The sequence below is a fragment of the Epinephelus lanceolatus genome, chromosome 10, assembly GCF_041903045.1.
Source record: "Epinephelus lanceolatus isolate andai-2023 chromosome 10, ASM4190304v1, whole genome shotgun sequence".
NCBI lineage: Eukaryota > Metazoa > Chordata > Actinopteri > Perciformes > Serranidae > Epinephelus > Epinephelus lanceolatus.
Window position 1 is genome coordinate 10,877,331 of NC_135743.1, and position 24,406 is coordinate 10,901,736.

Below are 24,406 nucleotides of genomic sequence, written 5' to 3' on the forward strand. Positions count from 1 at the left end.
TTGAGGACCTCCACATCCAGCGTCTTCACCCAAAAGATCATCTGACACCAGCCACCCGAAAAGCTGATGCAACAACTGGTTTCCACAACCAGAGATTTCTGCACAAACTGTCAGAAACCGCCTCAGGGAAGGTCATCTGCATGCTCACTGTCCTTCACCAGGGTTTTGACCTGACAGCAGTTTGTCGTCATAACAGACTTGAGTGGGAAAACTGCTCTCTTCTGATGACTTCTAGCACATTGGAGAAATGTTCTCCTCACAGATGGATTCCTATTGACATTGCAGCAGGCAGATGGCAGACTGCGTGTGCAGCATCGTATGGGTGGGGTTATGGTATGGGCTGGCATGAGCTATGGACAACGAACACAGGTGCATTTTATTGATGGTAGTTTGACTGCACAGTGATACCCTGACAAAATCCTGAGGCCCATTGTCATGCAATTCATCCGTCACCATTAGGGGTGTAATGGTACAGGTAGCTCACGGTACGGTCCGTACCTCGATTTTTGGACCACGGTTTTGGTTCAGTTCGGTACGTGTTTTGTGCATAAAGAGAACAATTTTTTCCCAAAAAAATTATCTCTTTATTTTGCTTGTCAGTAAAACTGCATTTCGCAGTTAACAAATTCCAGTATCACTTGACATGTTGCTGTGTTGCCTAATCAAGTGATGGAATTTGTTATTTACGTGACAACGCCTGAACGCAACACAGGCTCCGCTCCATAGACTGTGTATTTAGTAGGGGTTCTGGCCGGGCTCGGTTGTAACTGTCGGTCAGGAAAATGCGGCCCAGGCCGCACTTTTGTGTGCTCACCTGTGTCTGTGTGTGTGCGCATCGGGGTACAACTCCGTCCCAACTCGCGTGGTAAACACGCGACCATGTAGAAACAGAAATGACATGCTGTTGTGTAAATAAGATAACACTAAAATAACATAAACTAAACTAAATAACATAAGGCTATTTAGTTTGTTTAATAAATTACCCCCCAATATAATGGCAGGGGAAAAACTGGACATGTTTCAAGCAACGTTTGCAGACAGTGACATTTCTGTTAACTGTTTTCACTCCCTCGTCGTTTTATTCAACAGCGAAACCGAAATGATCCCACACCGGAGATTTGTATGAAGCCGGTGCTTCTTCAAGCTTCTTGTGCTTGCCATAGATCTCTTTGTTTATTTTTTCCGCTTCTTATCTGTGTGAGGCGAGTGTCACTTTCCCCGGCTCCAGTTACAACAGTGTGAGGGGGTGAGTGGGCAGAGCCACAACAGTGATTGGACATGAACTCGTGGGGAGGGCTTTTGTGCAGCAGGCTGACTCGGTCGTCTATGGATGCAGCCTGTGGACAGGGGCGCACACACACACACACACACACACCTACACACAGTGGCCTGTAAAGCATCCATGCAAAATTAATTGAAAAACCTAAAACCCGCAGTCCATAAGGGTGTATTGAACCGTGCAAGGCAGACCGAACTGTTCAATATTTTACCAAGAACTGTTGCATCCCTAATGCATTTCTGCAGTGCTAGTAGTGCGGAATCTGAGTAATTGTCTTTTACAAGATAAAACTGCATATTTTAGAGTGGCCTTTTATTGTGACCATTATAAGGCAACAACTATGATATAATGATGCTATATAATCAGCTTCTTGTTGTGCCACACCCGTCAGATGGATGGATTATCTGGGAAAAGGAGAAGTTCTCACTGACATGGATTTTAACAAATTTGCGACCATATTTTGAGAGAAATATATCTATTGACCTCATAAAAAATTCTTAGATCTTTAAATTTGTGAAATGGAAGCAAAAATAAAAGTGTTGCTTTTAAATTTTTGCTCAGCAGACATATATAAAAGAAGAAGAACCCCTAATATAAAGTATCTCTTAAAAGGATAGTGCACATGAAAATTCACCTCGTTGTAGCCTGTAGCTCTAACTGCCTCTCTGGGCACCGCGTTCACGTGTGCGCGCTTGCGTGAGACCGTGAGACATGGACACCGCGTTCATGTGTGATCACGTGCTTTCGCTGGTCTCGCGCAAGCACGTACACGTGAACGCGGTGCACAGAGTGGCAGTTAGAGCTGCAGGCTACAATGACGCTAAAAACAGAGTTCAAATGATGTTTTTCCAAACAACTTTTTATGTCGGGGCCTCAGGACACTTGGATCACTACGGACGAGCAGTATGGAGATATTTTGTGGTTTCAATTATGTGTTTTTGGACGTTTGAATCTGGGGCACCATAAGCCTCCATTAGGTGGAGTTGTGCTGCTACCTCCTCTCCCCTTGGATCTCCGCAAGTGCTGTGAGGACTCTAAAACTTCACCTGATCCTCCATTGGCATGAGGGTGAGTAGATAATGGGTGAATTTTCATGTTTGGGTGCACTATCCCTTTAAGTAAATCAAGTAATATTTTCTGGCAGATAGTACTGAAAACATTTTTTCATGATGATAATGTTAGTGTTCCAATAGGGTTTTTTTTTGGTATTCAAAAAACCTCAGCTGCAGTGAGGTTTTGATGATACATCTAATTAAAACACCTACAGTGCCACATAGCTTGTGTATGCATAAGTGGAGTGGTGAAGTAAAGCTGGATCATTTGGTCACATTTTCTAGTTTAAAATCTCAAAAATCAGCTTGTTGCTGTTCCACTGTACTCAAACACAGTGCACTCCACAAAGTTTAAAGCAGTTCAAAACATACTTCAGGGCAAATTTTTGCACCATCCAAATCTGCTGTCAGGGTGAACCAGTCATGCATTTTCAGGGGCCTCACTGGATGTGGCTTTCGGATTCTTTTGTATCCATCAATATTCTCCAATTCCTGTTAAAGAAAAAAAGTTGTCTAGGTTGTGTACTTATCAAATGATCTGTGGTGATCAAATTATCGTTAACTGATTGTGATTGGTGTTGATGACAGTAAGATTTGAAATAACCTGTTTCAGAACAGGATCAGGTGGGATCAGATAAACATGGAGCGTGAGGAATGGTGTGTCGGTCTTGTATATCAAGACCTTACAGTTTATTTCCACTGAAAGGCCTAATTTCACCAGGACCATTTTCAGAGAGAAAACTGGTTCAGACAACTTGACATGGGACGATGTGACCTCAGACACTTTTTCCACAACATCTCCACAGTCATCTATGTGTAGGACTGCAAACTTGTCTAATATTGTAGGATTGTCATCTGCACAAAACAAAAGCACAGTTAGTGAAGAGAAAATGATTGCATCAGTTTTTGAACATGTGCTGTCAGAAATAAAAAGTTAGTACATTTTATTTAATTTTTTTGTTCATGTCCACTTACCTATGCAGATCCAGTGTGGCAGATGGACTTCATCTAACTTCCCAGCAGTGACTGTGATGTCCATCAGGGGACCTGCAGGCATGTACTTCATGCTTTCAATCCTCTCCAAGTGTCCACTCAAAGAGCAAAACTGGTACTTAAAGCTGACCTTTTCCTTACAGACCCAGCGCAAGCCAGAGACACTGCATTCAAAGTTTCCTGCTCCAGACTGTAGGCTAAAATGTGAATGAAAAACAAAAGAGTTTGTGTCTATGCACATGAAGGAACAAAACAGAGTAAATGTAAACTTAGAGAGTATCTGCCTTGATTCTATTATTGTAATATTGCTTTAAAAATTGTTTTATTTTCCTTCTGTGAAAAATCTCAAGAACTAAGTGGTAGTGTTTCCTGTAGTTCCAGTTTGCTGTGACGCAGTATTTAGGAAGTAATCTTTACCTGTAAGTTGGAGCCTCATCCGCATCTGTACAGTTCACTTCAGGGTCAAGTTTAGTCCAGTCACTGGAATCCTGCTGCAGAGGACAATCATTTTCACAGATTAGTGCAGATGTGTCTTTTTGAAACAAAACATAAAGGAACAAATGAATGAATGTAAGGGATTACCGTAACACTTCCACAACCCTCAAGCTCCGAGCTTCCTGAAGACCCTTGTGAAGACACACATTCATATGTTCAAATAATGTCATTTTAATATTTCAATCAATCAATCAATCAATCGGTCAATCAAACCTTATTTATATAGCACATTTTCATACAATAAATTGTAACACAAAGTGCTTCACAGAATAAAAAGACAAATGCCCCCCACAAAAATCAACTAAAAGCCAAACTAAAAAGGTAGGTCTTGAGTTTACCTTTAAAAATATCCACACTCTCTGCTGCCCTCAGATCCTCTGGCAGGCTGCTCCACAGATGTGGGCCGTAATAAGAAAAGGATGCCTCACTGTGGGTTTTAGTTCTAACTTCTGGAACAATTAACAGTCTACTACCAGAGGACCTGAGGGTCCTAGAGGGCTGATAGGTTAAAAGCAAATCTGATAAATAAGAAGGACCAAGACCATTAAGAACTTTAAAAAATAATAAAAGAATCATAAAATCAATTCTGAAGCTAACAGGAGCCAGTGCAGAGACTCTAGGATGGGAGTAATGTGTGCTCTCTTTCTGGTCCTCGTCAGAACTCGAGCGGCTGCATTTTGAACTCGTTGTAATGGTATAAACGTCTTCTTAGGAACACCAGAAAGAAGAGCATTACAATAATCAATTCTACAGGTGATAAAAGCATGCAGCACTTAATATCTAAAATACAGCTAAAAAGTGCATCAAGTGGCTTTGGGTCATCATGAGACACAGCAATATATAGCTGTGTATCATCAGCATAACTATGAAATTGTATGCCGTGCCTCCTGATGACCCCTCCAAGTGGCAGCATGTAAAGATTATAAAGTACTGGACCTAAAATCGAACCTTGGGCGACTCCACAGTCCATTTTATAGAGTTTGGAGGAGCAGTCATCAATGTCAACATAAAATTCCCTGTTTAAAAGATATGATTGAAACCAGTTAAGAACAGTGCCACAGAGTCCAATTGTAGTGCGAAGTCTATTTAAAAGAATTGAGTGGTCTACTAAATCACATTGTAACTTTTCATATGTTTATTTTTAGCTGCTTTAACACTACACACTACATGTGCTTCACAACTCTGCACTAATATGCAAGCAATATGTTACTAACATATTAACAAAATTGTTTTCACAAAATACAGAGATTATGTGGCAGAATAACAATGTTCTTAAGTTTTTGCCAAATAATTTAAATGTTCAACAATTGTTGCTCTGCTGTTGGAAGAACAAACGCTTTAAAATACAGATTTAGCTTTTTCAAGCAGCAGAATAATCCTTATAACAAGGAGTGCAAGGCCAACATTTGATGTGTATGAATCCTCAAGATCAGAATTAGAATAAAAGTACATTTTTTAAATGTACATTTTTTTTACTTTTAAATTTTAATGATGTTAATAAGGGTCTAGTTATTCTGGGTTTCCTTGTTTTCTATCTTGTTTTTGCCGGTGACAATGTTACAAAACTAACAGAGAGTGTGCAGTCATGCTAGCTGCTCTGTGAGGCTATACTTTAGGTACAGCGGTGCTTTCAGGTAAATTCTAATATCAGCATGCTAACACACTCATGATTAGTAGGTATAATGTTTACTGTGTTTACCATCTCAGTTTAGCATGTTACCATGCTAACATAAGCTAATTAGCACCACACAAAGTACAGCTGAGGCTGATGGAAATATCATTAGTTTTGATGTATTCATATTTAAAGTACTGGACAATAATAACTCTGATGATAACTTGATGATGGTGCTCGAGGAAAATCAGGGGATCATCAAAGACAGTATGATTCACCCACTGGGGACCATCAATGACTAGAAAATTTCATGGCAATCTATCCAATGGTTGAGATATTTCAGTGAAGACTAAAGAGTTGGAGCGACCAACAGACACGCTGACATTGAGCCAGCAGCATGGCTAAAACACTGACTGACCTAAAGTGAGTGACTGTAGTGACTAGGCCGCATACATTACATGATTCTAGATAATAAAACATTCAAAACAAACACACTAATTCAAATTGCTGCCCAACTGTCTATATGTAAGTTGAATTAAAAATTTGTAACGCTTAAGTAAACTATTACAGATCACTTTCTGCATACCAAATTGTTGATGCTGGAATAGAATTTGTTTTCCCCCACATCTTACCTTTGGATCCCGAACTGATTTCTGGCAACCTCTCTGCCAGATCAGTCCTGTTCATCTCCATTAAAACCTCCCTGGTCACCTCCACAGACTGCTCGCCATAGATCTCCACCATCAGCTCCACTATTTCATCTCTGTCTGCCATCTCCATTCTCTGACTTGAAATTTCTGGGAGGTCTTTCTTCATTCTAGTGCGCTGTAGGACATGTTTGAATTGCTCGAGCTCCCCATAACTTAAATCCTTCAGTGTTTCCAAAAGCTTCTCCATAAGTGATGTCCTGGTCACCACCTGATGGATTCAAAGTAGACAGAGGACATTTATGTAATATTTCCACTGTAGTGATGAAACAATATATTTGCATTAATGTAAACATTTAAGTAATAAGAATATTATAACAACTATTAATAACCAAATCAGGCACAATGATACATTTGGTTCTTTGATTTCTGTAACATGATTAATTTCATTTCATAAACACATCTCTAACTCTCTGTCACTGTGCTCCCAAAAGCAGGAATGATCCACCTGATATCATGTTCTCATAGCTTTTACAGCAGATGTGATGTTGCTTGTTTTAACATTTTTCCACCTCTTTACTGTCATGATGAGGATAATTTTCCAGCTGTAAAGATTAAATTAAAGTTGTGTTGTGTAAAGTGTGTCTAATGTGACATTACTCACCTTCTGGAGCAGTTTAGATTGATGTTTCTCTGAGGAGAAAGAAAACAGAAAATAACTCATCACTGAGCCAACTTTTGCAGGACCTGGTCGTAGCATCAGCTGTACTGGCCCTGGGTCAGTGGAGTGAATATGTTTCAAGCTTGGTTTTTGGGTGTCGCAAACATGGCAATTCACATTTCTGGGACTTGGGAAGCTACTGTATGTAGACCTGATGAGTGAGCTTAATCTTGCTTGTGGAATCCTAAACATATTGTCTCAAGTTATAGCTCTGTTGGTGACTGCCTCCCAAGTTGTCCAGCTCCCTTGTTGCTGTGCATCTCTTCCTCCATGTGGGTCACTTCTTCATCGCCCTGCCACTCTGCACAGAAGAATTTCTCAGCTCAAACATGAACCTAACTTCTCCTGCCTGTGGCCGAGGTGGATTGATTTCAGTGGCAGTTGGAGTGTGTATCTTTTAAAAAGGGTCATGTTGGAGAGGTACAGAGTGCCACTGTTGAGGTGACATTGCACAGTTTCAGCTGCTGCATTAGGCATTAGTGTAAGCACCAAGCATCAATTTCCCTGGGAGGTAGTTATGGCTGATCGTCCTCAGTAATGTAATGAAAAGTGATGAATGTGCTGTTGTTGCATCGCTGTCTGCTCCCTAACTTTTTCATATTTCACATTACAATTTGAACCCAAGCAGATTTACCTTGTTACTATGAATTTGGAAATCTATTAGATATTTTTGAAACATCCAGTATGATTGTGTAATATTTCAGTTTCTGTCTTCTTCATCTTACCTTTGAGTCCTGAGCTGGTTCCTGACAGCATCTCTGCCAGATCAGTCCTATTCATCTTCCTCAAAACTTTGCAGGTCACCTCCACAGACTGTTGGCCGTAGAGCTTCACCATCAGCTCCACTATTTCATCTCTGTCTGCCGTCTCCATTTGGTGTCGTGGGATTTTTGGGAGCTCTTTCTCCATTTTAGTGTACTGCAAGACATGCTTGAATTTCTCGAGCTCACCGGGACTTAAATCTTCCAGTGTTTCTAAAAGCTTCTCCATTAGTGGTGTCATGGTGACTTCCTGATGGATACAAAGGAGTCAGAGGACATTTCTGTCATATCTCCACTGTAGTGATGATGCACTAATTTATCTGGGTCAATAAAAGTGTTTAACTCAAGAGAGTATTGTAACGACTAATAATCACATTGAGGCACAATGACAAACCAAATTATTGATTTATGAACTGGTTATCAGTAATTTTGTTTTACTGATTGTCTCTAACTCTCTCTGTCACTGTGCTACCATTTCATTTCATTTCATTTTATTAGGAATCACCATTAGCACTTGTTATAAACAAGGCTATTCTTCCTGGTGTCCAATCTTCTCACATCACAACATCAAACAAATCATTCATATACATACAATACACATATACAATACAGTACAACATACAATACAATACAAACCAAACAAACAATAGTTCACTTATTTGAATCAAGTACAATAAAATTCATAAATCTGTATATTTCTGGTATGCATAGCCATGGGTTTCTCTCCACTTTCCATTTTTCATTTTCTCCAATACAAATAGTAAAAAACATAAACAACAACAACACCAAAAAAGAAGTCTGGAGCGACCCAAGGATGCAGGCACCCAACTCCCAACGCGTGCCCACCTACACCACACCGACAGTGGTGGGTCCGGGTTGCTGCGTGTTCAGCTCCCATACCCAGACCCTCCCCTGTGGATTGGGCTTCGGAGAACACGCGCCAGACACCCGCATCCCTAGACGCCCGCATCCCTAGACGCTCCCTACTCCTAAAACATACACCATAATACAAGCTCAATAAAGCAATAAACAGTACAGTCGGTCTTTTGTCATACCCAGTGATATTTTAAACTTCCCACAGGAGAATCATCATTCATGAAATATTACAAGGTGTTGTTTTAACAGCATCTTAAATGTTTCCTTGGTATTCTCATGCACAATGTACACTGGCAATGAGTTCCACTCTCCATAGCTCTGTATACGACTGTCTTCTGTATACTGCATGTATTGGCTCTGGGCAATATAAACCTTCCTTCAGTTGCATGTCTCGTTTGATATTCATGTTGAGCAAAATTAGGCAATAACCTTCTATACAATATCCTTGGAGACTGTGTTACCATAATGTTTCTCAAAAAGTTTAACAAAACATAATGAGCCCTCTGTCTTACAGTTAACCATCTCAGGCTGTTCCGCATGTCCTTCACGTTGGTTCTGTAAGAACACTGTAATGCACAACGTGCTGCTTTATTTTGAACAACTTGCAGTTTTCTCATGTCCTTCATAGAAGCACTCGACCATATTACAAAACAATAATCTAGCTGTGACAGCACTAAAGCATTTAGGACCTGTTTGATAACTTTCAGTGGCATACCTCTTGAAATTCTTCTTGCAACTGACACTCCCCTTCTCAATATGGTTGGACCATGACAAAGTATGATTAATTGTAATGCCAAGAAGTTTAGTCTCTTGTACTTGTTCAACAGAAATATTGTTTACCATAACTAGTAATGATCCACCTGATCTCATGTTCTCACTGCTTCCACATCCGATTTCATGTTTATGGTTTAAAAACGTTTCCACCTCTTTAGTGTCAACATGAGGATCATTTCAACCTGTAAAAATGAAACAAAAGGTGTGTTGTGTAAAATGTGTCTGATGTGACATTACTCACTTTCTGGAGCGGTTCAGACGGATGTTCCTCTGAAGAAAAAGAAAACAGAAAATGACCCATGAGTGATTAAAAATCAGACAATAAACAACTTTAGTCAGATTTAGTTGTTTTAGAATGAAAAATAATATTAAGGATTAATCACAAAATAAAACTAAATTGGGCTCAAATCTGATTTAAAATCAATCAGGGAGACTGGTTGGACACTGTATCATTAACACCCATTAAATCTAAATGACTCCAATACAAGTCCTGCGACAAACACTATGTTTATAAAGATTATAATGTTTGAAATGTGTCAAAATATATAATTTACAAAGCTGTTCAATGGCAATATTCAGTGTGTCAGAGAGGTGTTGATTCAGGTGGTCACTTTTGAGGTCAAAGTATTTACGCTTGATGTTCTCTATCATTCTGTGAACTGTACCCTCAAAGTAGCTGGATTCAACTCAATGATTTCTGCAGTGAAAGTAATGAATGTGGTGTTTTTAAATTGCTGCCTGCTCCCTAATTTCTGATATTTTTTTATTTTTGATTGAATAAAGTTTGAACCCAGTTTTACTATGAATTCTTCAATAGTGAACACGTAAATAAAGCTTTACTTATACAGCATTTTAATACACAGCTACAAAGTGCTTCATACACACACACACACACACACACACACACGCACGAAAAATAAAAAATAAAAAATCAAGTAAACATTATGAGACATATGATTGTGCAACACAGTGGTTTTTGTCTTCTTCGTCTTACCTTTGAGTCCGAAGCTGAAGGGAGAAAACCTCCACCTCTCCCTCCTGTTCCCCTCCATCATCCTCCTCTTTATCTCCTCCATCCTCCTCCTGTTCATCTCCTCCCTCTCCCTCCTGTTCCTCTCCATCTCCATTAAAACCTCCCTTGTCACCTCCACAGACTGTTGGCCGTAAATCTCCACCATCAGCTCCACTATTTTAACTCTACCTGCCATCCCCATTCTCTGTCTTGAGATCTCAGGGAGGCCTTTCTCCATTCTAGTGTGCTGTAGGACACGCTTGAACTCCCAGAGCTCCCACGGTCTTAAATCTTCCAGTGTTTCCAAAAGCTTCTCCATTAGTGGTGTCATGGTGACTTCCTGATGGACACAAAGTAGTCAGAGGACATTTTTGTCATATCTCCACTGTAGTATAATACACTTATCTATTTGTAACAACTAATATTAATCACATTAGACAAAATGATAAATTGACTATAAAAACAAAGAACTTCCACATGTGTTCATTTCTGTAGCTTCATCACAATACAGTGGCCCTCATTTACGAAATGAATGTATGACAGAGAACTGGGCATTCTGTCATTTCCACGCAAAACTTGGTTATTGATCAACATGGCCGTGAGTGGAGGCTATGATCAAATCTCGCATCACGTCTCAACTCGTACTGCTCGTATGGTACAGCAGAGTAAATCTGGCTGAGTTGGATAATTGTAATTAGACCATATTCTGACAGGCATATTAAGTATTTACAGCCACAAATTAATCACTTCAAAATGTATAGCTGCCACATGGACACAGTCTCTCTATCACAGCTCACAGTCGCCTGGCTCTGTGTTACTGACCAAAGGCTGAACACCACTGGTGCCTGCCTCTAATTTATCTGAAGCTCTTTTTTGTCAACACTGACAAGCCAAAGCATGTTTATATTATTAATTATAAAAACCTAAGATAAAACTAGAATTACCGCCCCCTGACTGTATGCCTCAACACATCAGTCAAATTTCTCTGACAGTTTACATCCATGACTGTGGAAACATAGATGCTTCACACACATATTGTCCCTGACAGCACAGAGGGTCTATACAATCAGCTCAGTTGTTTTCAGCAGTCACATTTATACAATTATCAACGCCCCATCATTTGTACACTGTGATAGTCGAGATACAAAAGTCTTTAAAACGTGAACCCTGTTGTTAGATGATTTCTGCGTTTGGTTTTGTGCTGGTTTGTACATTAGATTGATAAATGAGGGCCAGTGTGCTCCATTTAATGCTATGAACTGGTTATCAGTAATTGTGCTTTAATGACTGTCTCTAACTCTCTCTGTCACTGTGCTACCAAAAGCAGGAATGATCCACCTGATCACATGTTCCCATTGCTTTTACAACCAATGTGATTTTTCTGGTTTAAAACCTTTTTTCACCTCTTTAGTGTCAACATGAGGATCATTTTCCACCAGTAAAAATTAAATGAAAGCTGTGTTCTGTAAAATGTGTCTGATGTGACATTACTCACTTTCTGGAGCGGTTCATATAGATGTTTCTCTGAGGAGAAAGAAAACAGAAAATGACTCTTTACAGATTAAAAATCAGACTATAAACAACTTTACTCAGATTTAGTTGCTTTTGAATAAAATACCATATGGAGGATTCATCGCAAAATAACACTAAAATGGGCTTGGATCTGACATCATAAAATCAGAATGAGAGAGGTTGGACACCTTATCATTAACACCCATTGAATCTAAAGGACTGCAATACAAAAGTCCTGCAACAAACACGACCTTTATAAAGATTATAATGTTTGAAATGTGTCAAAATATATAATTTACAAAGCTGTCAAATTAAGATATTCAGTGTGTCAGAGGTGTTGATTCAAGTGGTCACTTTTGAGGTCATAGTATTTGGCCTTGATGTTCTGTATTATACTGTTAACTGTAACTTATATTTAGCTTCTCTTTAATAAGGTTCATTTACTTTCAAGAAAATTGAACACAAAGAATTCACTGCCGCAAAACTGACACTAAAATCTACTCAGCAGTGACATCATGAAAATCAAAGAGGTTGAATTCAACTCAGTGATTTCTGCAGTCCAAGTAATAAATGTGGTGTTGTTGTGTCGCTGCCTGATCTCTAATTTTTCAGATTTCTGATTAATTGAATGAAGTTTGAATGCAGCTTCACTAAATCTAAAATCTATTTATTAAAACATTTATGAGAAACATATTATTGTGTAATGTGGCAGTTTTTGTCTTCTTTCTCTGACCTTTGATTCTTGAGCTGATGACTGACAACTTGTTGACCAGATCAGTCCTGTTCATGTCCATGAAAACCTCCTTGGTCACCTCCACAGACTGCTGGCCACAAGTCTGGACCATCAGATTCACCAATGTGTCTGCACTGCCTGCTCCCTGTAGTCGGCTCAATGAGATGTGTGGAAGGCCCTTCTGGAACTGTGTGAACCGCAGCAACCACTTGAATTTCTCAAGTTCCTTCTTACTCAAATCCTTCAGTGTTTCCAAAAGAATCTGTTTCACAGCTGCCTGAAAAATTCAAAGGATACATTAAGCAAATGTGTCATTTCTGAACTGGCATAATTAAACATCTATTTCTTTGCATTTCATCAGTGTCAGTATTTTAAGACATGGATCTGATAAGATTTACATTTTTTTCTGTATGATCACTCAAGACAATGGATACAGTTGGTAATAAATGTTCTATTGATTATGTTTCCCTCTTTTTCTTTAAAACACAAAGTGTTTTATGTCTATTCATTTCTTTAACAGCATCAAAGCAAAAGATGATATAAGGTAATGGACATAGCTACTATGACATCACCCACTGGTTTGTAGACTGCTGTTTTGAAGCCTTGAGTTCAGCATCTCAGGCGTTGCCATATTGATTTTATAGAGTCAGAAGTGACCATATTTGGATGAGAGGGTGGGGCTGTGGAAAAGTGAAGGATGGATCTAACTTACAGACTACAGTAACACATTGCAGACAGCCTGTCACTCAATCCACTCCATCGTTAAATATGTGCAACTTTAAGCCTAAATAAAACGTAAACAGGTGAGTTTAAAAAAAATTCACCCCCGCACAGTTGTCATGAATGTTGAAATTAGCTACAGACACCAAACTGTTTTTTTTTTTTTTGTGTCAGGCTGTAAACATGTTTATTTCTATTGGCTTCATTTCTCAGCCCCGGAGGTTGCTGGTTGATATTTTTGCATCTAACTGGATGAATTAAGGGTTTATTTTAACCAAACCAGAGTTTGTGATTTTTGGAACAGTGGAGAGACAAACCAAGATGGTTTTTGTGAGAGTTATTTTGTTTCTGTTGTCAGACACTTATAATAACAATCAGAGCCTGTCAGTGGCAAAAACAAGAACTTATAGTGGATGTAAATCGACAGTGTTCATTACATTGCAGCCGATTTTGCCGCTGTTGGCTGCAGCAGTCTCGCTCAATACTGGGAAAATAGGGTCCAGGTCAGAAAACACATAAGTTACCCTTTAACACAGTGAGAACCACCCAATTTAAAACCTTTGGTTTGATTTGCATCATCATTTATGATGTTCAGGATGAGGATGGTTTTCAACCTGCATCTACTGAATGAAAGCTGTGATGTGTAAAGTCAGACTCACTCTCTCCAACACTGCAGGTTGATGTTCATCCACTGAGTGTTTCTCTGCAGAGAAAAGACATTTAAAATGACTCAGAGGATTAAACTCTAACCTAACATAGAAAGTATAATCAACTTTAAAAAGGCTCAGTTACCTCAAAAGTAGATATAACAAATTCACAATATCATAAACACTTTCACAGTCTAAAGCAATCCAACACAAAAGTCCTGCAACAATTACTAAACTCATTAAACTTAAAACATTCTGTGTGACTGTTATTGATTTAATTATGATTCAATTGATGATTTATTGATCACTGCTCCATTTTTATTCACATTTGTGATGATAGAGTTTGTACACAAGCAGATTTACCTTTTTTTAAATTATGAATCATAAAATGTATTTATTAGACATTTATGAGACACATGAGATTATGTGACAGTTTTTGTCTTACCTTTGAGTTCTGAGCTGGGCTTTGACAACCTCTGCATCAGATCAGTCCTGTTCATTTCCTTTACAACCTCCCTGGTTAACCACACAGACTGTTGGCTGTAGGTCTGCAACATCACATCCACTATTTCTTCTCTGTATGTGGTGTAACTCAAATGTAGTGAGAAGTCTGGGAGGTTCTTCTGGGAGACAGTCCACTCCAGGGACCACTTAAATTTCTTGAGCTCCTTGTCACTCAAATCATTCAGAGTTTCCAAAAGCAGCTGTTTAACAGCTGCCATTGTTGCTACCTGAAATAATCAATACATTTATAGGACATAAATATAATCCACTGGGACAATTACAAATGTGTATCTTTGCTCCACATCAATATTAATGGAGATGTGAGTGTTACTGGCAGATCACACAAGATCCATTTGGTGACTGCTGTTGTATTATCAGAATCAGAATCAGCTTTAGTCACCAAGTACGTGTGTACATACAAGGAATTTGACTCAGGCAGACTTGCTCTCAATGTACCAAAATTGACATGACTACTCAAAATTTAGGCAAGAAGTGGAATATACTGAAATATACAATATACAAAAACACATCAAATATAAATAAATATATATATATATATATATACAGTACAGGCCAAAAGTTTGGACACACCTTCTCATTCAATGCGTTTTCTTTATTTTCATGACTATTTACATTGTAGATTCTCACTGAAGGCATCAAAACTATGAATGAACACATGTGGAGTTATGTACTTAACAAAAAAAGGTGAAATAACTGAAAACATGTTTTATATTCTAGTTTCTTCAAAATAGCCACCCTTTGCTCTGATTACTGCTTTGCACACTCTTGGCATTCTCTCCATGAGCTTCAAGAGGTAGTCACCTGAAATGGTTTCCACTTCACAGGTGTGCCTTATCAGGGTTAATTAGTGGAATTTCTTGCTTTATCAATGGGGTTGGGACCATCAGTTGTGTTGTGCAGAAGTCAGGTTAATACACAGCCGACAGCCCTATTGGACAACTGTTAAAATTCATATTATGGCAAGAACCAATCAGCTAACTAAAGAAAAACGAGTGGCCATCATTACTTTAAGAAATGAAGGTCAGTCAGTCTGGAAAATTGCAAAAACTTTAAATGTGTCCCCAAGTGGAGTCGCAAAAACCATCAAGCGCTACAACGAAACTGGCACACATGAGGACCGACCCAGGAAAGGAAGACCAAGAGTCACCTCTGCTTCTGAGGATAAGTTCATCCGAGTCACCAGCCTCAGAAATCGCAAGTTAACAGCAGCTCAGATCAGAGACCAGATGAATGCCACACAGAGTTCTAGCAGCAGACCCATCTCTAGAACAACTGTTAAGAGGAGACTGCGCCAATCAGGCCTTCATGGTCAAATAGCTGCTAGGAAACCACTGCTAAGGAGAGGCAACAAGCAGAAGAGATTTGTTTGGGCCAAGAAACACAAGGAATGGACATTAGACCAGTGGAAATCTGTGCTTTGGTCTGATGAGTCCAAATTTGAGATCTTTGGTTCCAACCGCCGTGTCTTTGTGAGACGCAGAAAAGGTGAACGGATGGATTCCACATGCCTGGTTCCCACTGTGAAGCATGGAGGAGGAGGTGTGATGGTGTGGGGGTGTTTTGCTGGTGACACTGTTGGGGATTTATTCAAAATTGAAGGCACACTGAACCAGCATGGCTACCACAGCATCCTGCAGCGACATGCCATCCCATCCGGTTTGCGTTTAGTTGGACGATCATTTATTTTTCAACAGGACAATGACCCCAAACACACCTCCAGGCTGTGTAAGGGCTATTTGACCAAGAAGGAGAGTGATGGAGTGCTGCGGCAGATGACCTGGCCTCCACAGTCACCGGACCTGAACCCAATCGAGATGGTTTGGGGTGAGCTGGACTGCAGAGTGAAGGCAAAGGGGCCAACAAGTGCTAAACACCTCTGGGAACTCCTTCAAGACTGTTGGAAAACCATTTCAGGTGACTACCTCTTGAAGCTCATGGAGAGAATGCCAAGAGTGTGCAAAGCAGTAATCAGAGCAAAGGGTGGCTATTTTGAAGAAACTAGAATATAAAACATGTTTTCAGTTATTTCACCTTTTTTTGTTAAGTACATAACTCCACATGTGTTCATTCATAGTTTTGATGCCTTCAGTGAGAATCTACAATGTAAATAGTCATGAAAATAAAGAAAACGCATTGAATGAGAAGGTGTGTCCAAACTTTTGGCCTGTACTGTATATATATATATATACATATACACACAAGGATTTAGTACATTTGGTTCAGCTGTTTTTATAGATTGGTAAATTTGTGCATATTTGTGTTTTAGTATATTTTGCATTTCTTTTTTTAACCAAACTACAAATCAAAAGATGATTCCCTTTTCCTTTTTAATTCTTATGAACTGGTTAAAAGTTACAGGTTGCAGCTCTTTTCACAAAAACTGAAATGAGTCACAGTGGCTAGACTAAGACTATTTTCATTATTTTATGTTTTATATTTTGTTTAATGCTTCTGGAAAAAAAGTACAATAAATAGATGTTTCTGGTGGATAAAGTTCTCTTCACTGTTGATGAAAAAGTCATGAAAAATGTTCATGCTGACATTTCCTCATCTCATCCTCAGTGGTAAAAATATCATATCATTATTGTTGGATTAAATTACTGCTAAAGAGCTCGACCTGAACGCAGCTTCAGTTCTGTGAAAAATAAATAAGTGAATCATGACTTCTGATTGTATCATTATTTAAAATGTTCAAGATGATGATCATTTTTAACCTGGATCTCTTTAATGAAAACTGTTTTGTATGAAGTCAGACAGATGTGACATTACTCACTTTCTGGATCAGTGCAGGTCGGTGTTCATCTGAGTGTTGCTCTGAGGAGATAAGTGGTAAAAGTCATCAGTGACTGATCAAACATCTGACAGTAAATTTGTTTTCAGGCCATTCTGCTTTGTCATTTTTGCCTCCTCTCCCAAAATATTTTTCATATTTCACATTAGTCATGAAACATATTTTCTACGAAGAGAGTGATTCTTATTTTCTCTACATCATGAATCTTAATATTTCTAATTTAAAGAGAAGAAAACATGGTTTATAAACTAAAGACACAGGTTAAAGACCAGTCTTTCTTCATTTTCTTACTTTTGGGTCCTTTGCTGCTGTCTGACAACCTCTGCACCAGATCAGTCCTCTTCATCTTCTCTAAAAACTGCTTGGTCGTCTCCACAGACTGTTGGCTATAGGTCAGCACCATTAAAAACACTGTGACCTGCTGGTCTATCTCCCACAGTATCAGTGTCATGCCTGAGAGGTGTCTGTAGAGGTCAGTCTGACTCAGGAGGACCTCTTTGAACTTCCTGAGCTCCCCGTCACTCAAACCAGCCAGTGTTTCCAAAAGCAGCTCTATGACAGACGTCATCGCCTCCACCTGGTAAATTCAAAGGAAATGTTCATGAGGTAAAAGTGCAATTTGTCAGCTGGGATGATTACAGATTCTGTTCACATCTCATCAATGTCTGTGTTTTAGAAATGTGGATGAGGTAAGAGTACATCAGTTATATCACACAAAGTAATGATACAACTGATCACATAATGTCAGACAGAAGTGTCATTACTCACCTTCTGGATCAATGCAGGCCAATGTTCATCCACACAGTGTTTCTCTGAGGACAAAGGAAATATGAATGAATGATTGATTTAACATTATAATTTATAATCAGACACTGTCAGACTGTAAAAATTTTAATATCAAGGATTTATATAAGAACTGGTAAAATTAATAAAAAAATCAACCTTAACAGTAACATCATAAAAATCAATGACAGTTTCACCTGACGTCTTCTTTGCTATTAAACTCTGTGTTAAAGGTTCATACTCTGAAATGTTAATTAAAATAACTGCAGTGCTTAGAGGAAACATTATTTTTAGTTCATGGATGATATTTCTTATTTTGTTTGTTGTGCTTTAAGTTTTTTATAGGACACATACCTCCCTCTGTGGTTCTCACACCAAAAGCTTCAGCTGATGATCCTGCAGCTGCAACACATTTAATGACAACTGTAATTATAATAATAAAAACACTGTGTGAAGCCTTTATGTGTTCTTGTCCAGAGTGTAAAACTCAGTCCTCTGGAGAACAAAAAGTCTTTATTATTTCAGTTTCAGGTGTGTGGACTGAAGGCAGGAGGAAGCCATGGTTACAGAGATCACAGAGGGAATCAATGAGAAAACACTGTAATAATCTGCCTGACACAGATTGCCTGTCTGTCTCCACAGTGGAGTGTAGTATAAGTCAAATCAAAACTTTACACAGAGACAACTCAACAAATTAATGTGAAATCATGGAGACAACATTTGTCTGATTCCTATCAGGCTAAATACAATACAAGACTGATAATGAACTCAACATACACACATTTAATGGATCAAAGATCATGTGGCCCAATCACAGAGAATGTTTTCAAAGAAAAGATGTTGAGAAGCTTGTGAAATCCAAAACATTCACCTCTGAGGTAATCTTTGTCTCACTTTACATTTAGTTTTTATGTTGTAAGCTTAAGTAAATTTAGTTTGTTAAATGAGTCACTTCATTAATTTCACAGAGTGACAAGCATATTCCCATATTATTAAAATAACAGACACCTAACTCTGTGAATCTGATATTCAGTTTGTAGTTGAGACTGTGTGTGAGAGGTGTTGCTTCAGCTCTTTGGTTGTTCTGGGGTCATGGCAGGCCTACATGTTGTTACTGCATTGCTTTGACTATAAGCTGCTGATTTTGTAACAATACATACTTATTTATTATTACATATAAAGTTACAGTTGTCTTCTTTATCTTACCTTCTTGTCCTGAGCTGGTCTCTGGCAGCCTCTGCACCAGATCAGTCCTGTTAATGTCCATCAAAACCTGCTTGGTCACCTCCACAGACTGTTGACCGCATCTCTCCAACATCACATCAACCAGTTGGTCTGTACTGTTGGTCAACTCCAGTTCACTCCATAGGATGTGTGGAGGGCTCAGTTCTCTCCATGAGATGAGTTCAATGTTCCTCTGGAAGAACGTAAACTTCAGCAACCACTTGAATTTCTTGAGCTCCACGTTACTCAAATCACGGAGTGTTTCCAAAAGCAGTTCTTTAAACACCCTCATTGTTGCCACCTGGAAAATTACAAGTTTATGTTCATTGTGAAAATATGTTTATTAAATGTATCTTATTGCACCTTATTGATGTCATAATTATTTTAGTCATTTGAATATTCTAATGTTTTCTACAAAATCATCTAGGCCACTGTAGATTTGGTCATACAAACCCCCTGATGTGAACATTGGATTTTGTTGATGAATTCATTGTATTTAATTCAAATCATGACTTTGGTTTAATTTATCATTATTAATGTTGATATGAATTTAAACCTGCATCTTATTTAATAAAAGCTGTACTCTGCGTGGTCACACAGATATGACATTGCTCACTTTGTGGATCAGTGCAGACAGGTGTTCATCCACTGAGTGTTTTTCTGAGGAGACAGAAATGAAGTAAAAACACTGATCATCAGACAATACTGCTTTGTAGGAAAAAATAATTACAAAAAGGTCAACACAAAATTACACTTGAACTTTCAGATTATTTTTGAGACATTTTGCCCCCTTTCCTGAAATACGTTTCCATACTTCACATTAGACATAAAACACCAGATGATGTGTCTCTTCTCTACAGTATAAACCTTATTATTTATAATGTGAAGAGAAGAAAACAGCTTATAAACTTAGGAGACACATGTTCGGGACCAGTTTTATCATTTTAAAATGTTTTTGTCTTTATTGTCTTATTTTTTCTAATTTCTAATTTTACTATTTCTAATTTAAAGAGAAGAAAACATGGTTTATAAACTAAAGACACAGGTTAAAGACCGGTCTTTCTTCATTTTCTTACTTTTGGTTCGTTTGCTGCTGTCTGACAACCTCTGCACCAGATCAGTCCTCTTCATCTTCTTTAAAACCTCCTTGGTCGTCTCCACAGACTGTTGGCCATCAATCTGCACCATTAAAAACACTGTGTCCTGCATGTCTGTCCTCAGCTGCCTCCAATAGAAGCGTCCGTGGAGGTGATTTTGACTCAGGACCGTCTTGAACTCCCTGAGCTCCCCGACACTCAAACCAGCCAGTGTTTCCAAAAGCAGCTCTATGACAGACGCTATTGTTTCCACCTGGTAAATTCAGAGGAAATGTTCATGGGGTAAAAGTCCAATTTGTCAGCTGGGATGAACAAAAAAATTTCTGTTCACATCTCATCAGTGTCCTGTTTTATAAATAAGGATGTGGTAGAGTACATCGGTTATATCACACAAAGTAATGATCAAACACCAGTTTTGTTTTTTATTTATTACAACATCAAGCTGCATTCTTTTTATCCTCTTTTACAAGTATTTTATTTTCATAAACAGGTTCATTGTATTTAATTCCATTGCCTGTGTTAAACTCTTTCAAACACTCATCTATAAAAACCGCAATGAGTCTCTTGATTTTAAAACAGAGCTGCAGAGTTTAACCAGTTGCATCTTTTCTTCTCATATAGTAAAGTAAGAAACACACAATAATAATTTTTTGACTTTTGTTAATTTCTTTCCCTGTCAAAGTTAGAAAAACAAATCAAGTGTACTCTATATATGTTCCACTAAAGGTAAATCTAACACAAATGATTAACATTATTGGTAAATAATATTCATGCTGAAGACCTCATGTGTTCATTATGCAGCTTAATCAGTTCAATTCTGTGAGAAATAATAAAATAAAAATAAAAGCTGCACTGTGTAAAGTCAGAGTGATGTGACATTACTCACCCTCTGGATCAGTGAAGGCCGCTCTTTCTCTGAGGAGAAAAGAAGTAGAAAAGACCTATTAACTTTAACATCAGGCTTAATGAATATTTTATGATCCAAATGATTTAATCCTTAAAATGACACTTAAACCTTTTAAACAGTTACATAATAATATGTCAAGTCAATACATCGAGTCAAAGTTTATTACAGCCCAGTGTAGGCATGCCTCAAAGGGCCAATCAAATAATAACTTAAATTAAATTTTGATTTTATATCTAAAGTCCAACGTCATAAAAAACAATTTGCCTCAGAGGGCTTTACAACATATGACATCCCTCTGTCCTTGAACCATCACAGCAGATAGTGAAATATCCCTCCCCCTAAAATAACCTTTTAACGGGGGAAAAAATGGTAGAAAGCTCAGGAAGAGCAACTGGAGGGATCCCTTTTCCAGGATGGACAGACATGCATTAGATGTCGTGTGTACAGAACAAAATGCGAATGTGGTGGAACTAAAAGATTTTTCAATAGTGTTGATCAGGGTTGCAGCGATATACTGCTTTCAAGGTATAAAGTCATATATAAGCTGACGGTTGTCAAACTGTGTACATTTGCTTATCTACAATATAAAATAAAATTCAACTGGACGTTGAATCTCCCCTTTATTTTAGTTATGTTCTAAGGAGAGACTTTTTACACATTCTTCCATTAACACAATGGTTTCAAGTTTCAATTATAGTAATAAAACCTTTGTTTAACCAACCAGAACCCTTCTGTTTTTATTCCATTAAGAGTCACTCTGACTGATAACAAGACAAATTCTTTAATACCATGATTCCGTGAAACCACAATATTTTCTGGTTATCGTAACGTGAAAATCTCACACTACTGCAACCCTAGAGTTGATTGGTTTTACATGTACATGTATTTATTTCCATATACACAAACTTAAAAGATATGTTCCTATTTTCACATTTTTAAAAATAAAATGTAAAAACAATTTCAACTTTATATCATAATATTATAAAACAATAAAATAAAATAAATAAATGACTGATATGATTTGGAGATGACGTGAAGCTAACTTGACACATTTCATCTTTAGAGAAAATTCATTGCAAGATGCTATAAAACTTCTACTTTCAATAATCAAAGTGTAAATGACTGAGATCATCAGAAACAGAGAATTAATGACTTGGATTATCAAGGAAAAGGACTGAAGAATTTGTAAAGGTGATTTCTAAAGTTCAGCTGTATGCGTGTTGCACTCATTATAGTGTTTTTAAGTGCATGTGGGTCAAGAAAGAGAATTCCAGCCGGGGCGTCGGTGGCTTAGTGGTAGAGTAGGCGACCCACGTACAAGGCTGTTGCCGCAGCGGCCCGGGTTCAACTCCAGGCTGTGGCCCTTTGCTGCATGTCACCCCCTCTCTCTCTCCTCCTTTCACACTTGTCTGTCCTATCCATTAAAGGCTAAAAAAACATGCCCGAAAAAAAAGAAAGAGTATTCCCAACACTAACCTTTTACTTGCAATAATCTTTAGTAAGCACAGAACGTTTCGATTTCTTAGCCCTTTATCAGGTTCAGTAACTTACTGAACCTGATAAAGGTCTGAGGCCATCGTGTCAGCCACTTGTTTGCTTTTCTCACTTGCCCTTCTCTGTTTGTACGCTGAGCTGAACTGCCAATCAAAGTGATTCTACTCACCAACAGGCTCCACTGACTCCGCCACCAGTTCATCATGTTGTATCAGCCAATAAACAGGCAATGAGGGCCGATTAAGGCCAATGGTGTGGGACACAAAATAAAAACTAGGGCAACAGACTTTTGACATTAATCAATGGATGACCATTGGTTTGGTGTGTCAGGGGCCCTTACTGTCAGATTCTGGGTTTCTAGATAATCTGATCAGTGACTGATTACAAGCAGATTACAAATCATTAATTGAGAAGACATCATACTACCTCTGCACCCACCTTCTGCCATGGTATCTACACCGGTTGCTCCGGCTGAAGGTTTCCCAGCTGAAACAAAAGAAGGGAAAATGAAAACTTCTTTAAAATGGACCCAACACAACCACTTTTTTCAAATGCCCTGATTGGTTGTCAGGTTACAAAAAGACTTAAAAAGGAAAAGCCTGGAGACAATCTGTTATTTTCTAATTGTCAAGAGACCAAAACGAAAAGAGCAAAACCAACAATGTGCCTGTCTCTCTCAATACTTTTCAGCTTCCCCAGCCGGGCTGTGGCTCTCAGCCCGAGCCCATTTGTTCCTATGGAAATGTAAATCAAATACATAGTTTCACTTTTTTTTTTTTTTTAAAAAAGGCAAAAGAATTCCTCAAACAGCTGTGCACTGTAATTTGTTTAACCATCCTTTGTGAAACAGGAGTAATGGACGATTGTCAGCTGCAAATTTGGTGCAGTAGTGAGTAAAATTAAATAAGACTGAGCTGCAAATCTGCAAAATCTATCCTGTGTCTTTTATTTTTAGTTGTAATGTCTTATGCTTTGTTTTTAAGTATATTACATTGTATTTGATTGACATTTCTTTCTTTTATGCTTCAATTATATGTTTTTCTACATTCGTTCAGTATGTTGCACATTCTTGTGCTGTTGTTATGTTGTGATGGACTCAGTGAGAAGACTGTGCACATAATACACGTACCTTCTGCCATTGTATTTTTTATCAATTGCTGCTGCTGAGGATCAAGGAGCCGTAAAAAATAAATACATTTAAAAACTTTAGATAAGATAAAGACTTCAGAACAATGTGCAGTATGTTCGTAGACAATATGCATACCTCTGTTGTTTCATATACACCTCAATGATAAATAACATGGTGTCTCTCTTTAATGATCAGAGTAGGGCTGCAACTAATTATCATTTTCATTGTTGATTCATCTGTCCATTATTTTCTCTATTAATTCATTAGTTGCTTGGTCTATAAAATGTCACAAAATGGTGAAAATGTCCACGATGAAGTCCTCAAATGTCTTGTTTCGTCCAGAACTCAAAGATACTCAGTTTCCATTTCACATTTAAGAAGCTTTTTCCTTTAGAAAAATACTCAAAACCAGTTAATCGATAATCAGATTAGTTGGCAACTAATTTAATGGATGACAACTAATCAATTAACTGATTAATTGTTGCAGCTCTAGATCAGAGCGCCAAGAATGCAAGACAAAATAAATAGAACAGAAATAACAACAGATTTACAACAATATAAGGCTCAGTTAAAGGTATAATACGCAGGAATTGTCAGTTACTCTTTGAAACAGTATTGCCAC

At 38.2% G+C, this 24,406-nt stretch overlaps 1 protein-coding gene across 9 annotated transcripts in view; it reads right to left on the reverse strand.

Annotated features, from left to right (window-relative positions):
* Positions 1 to 24,406, reverse strand: part of LOC117265273 (uncharacterized) — a 64,249-nt gene that overhangs the window by 8,922 nt on the left and 30,921 nt on the right. For 2 of the 9 annotated variants that reach the window (XM_078171481.1, XM_078171486.1), the window contains 23 exons: positions 23,082 to 23,141; positions 21,141 to 21,169; positions 20,234 to 20,507; positions 19,774 to 19,817; positions 19,140 to 19,458; positions 18,288 to 18,335; positions 17,919 to 17,962; positions 17,442 to 17,727; positions 17,133 to 17,173; positions 14,280 to 14,565; positions 13,847 to 13,890; positions 12,468 to 12,744; positions 11,718 to 11,746; positions 10,205 to 10,562; positions 9,452 to 9,480; positions 7,525 to 7,810; positions 6,743 to 6,771; positions 6,064 to 6,349; positions 3,907 to 3,950; positions 3,742 to 3,815; positions 3,307 to 3,521; positions 2,936 to 3,186; positions 2,704 to 2,823 (listed from right to left, as the gene is read on the reverse strand). In XM_078171481.1, coding sequence (XP_078027607.1) covers positions 2,704 to 2,823; positions 2,936 to 3,186; positions 3,307 to 3,521; positions 3,742 to 3,815; positions 3,907 to 3,950; positions 6,064 to 6,349; positions 6,743 to 6,771; positions 7,525 to 7,810; positions 9,452 to 9,480; positions 10,205 to 10,562; positions 11,718 to 11,746; positions 12,468 to 12,744; positions 13,847 to 13,890; positions 14,280 to 14,565; positions 17,133 to 17,173; positions 17,442 to 17,727; positions 17,919 to 17,962; positions 18,288 to 18,335; positions 19,140 to 19,458; positions 19,774 to 19,817; positions 20,234 to 20,507; positions 21,141 to 21,169; positions 23,082 to 23,141 — 3,473 coding nt within the window. Of the gene's footprint in view, positions 1 to 2,703; positions 2,824 to 2,935; positions 3,187 to 3,306; positions 3,522 to 3,741; positions 3,816 to 3,906; positions 3,951 to 6,063; positions 6,350 to 6,742; positions 6,772 to 7,524; positions 7,811 to 9,451; positions 9,481 to 10,204; positions 10,563 to 11,717; positions 11,747 to 12,467; positions 12,745 to 13,846; positions 13,891 to 14,279; positions 14,566 to 17,132; positions 17,174 to 17,441; positions 17,728 to 17,918; positions 17,963 to 18,287; positions 18,336 to 19,139; positions 19,459 to 19,773; positions 19,818 to 20,233; positions 20,508 to 21,140; positions 21,170 to 23,081; positions 23,142 to 23,784; positions 23,834 to 24,406 lie in introns of all 9 variants that reach the window. The other 7 variants (XM_078171483.1, XM_078171487.1, XM_078171484.1 and 4 more) reach the window with 6 other exon arrangements.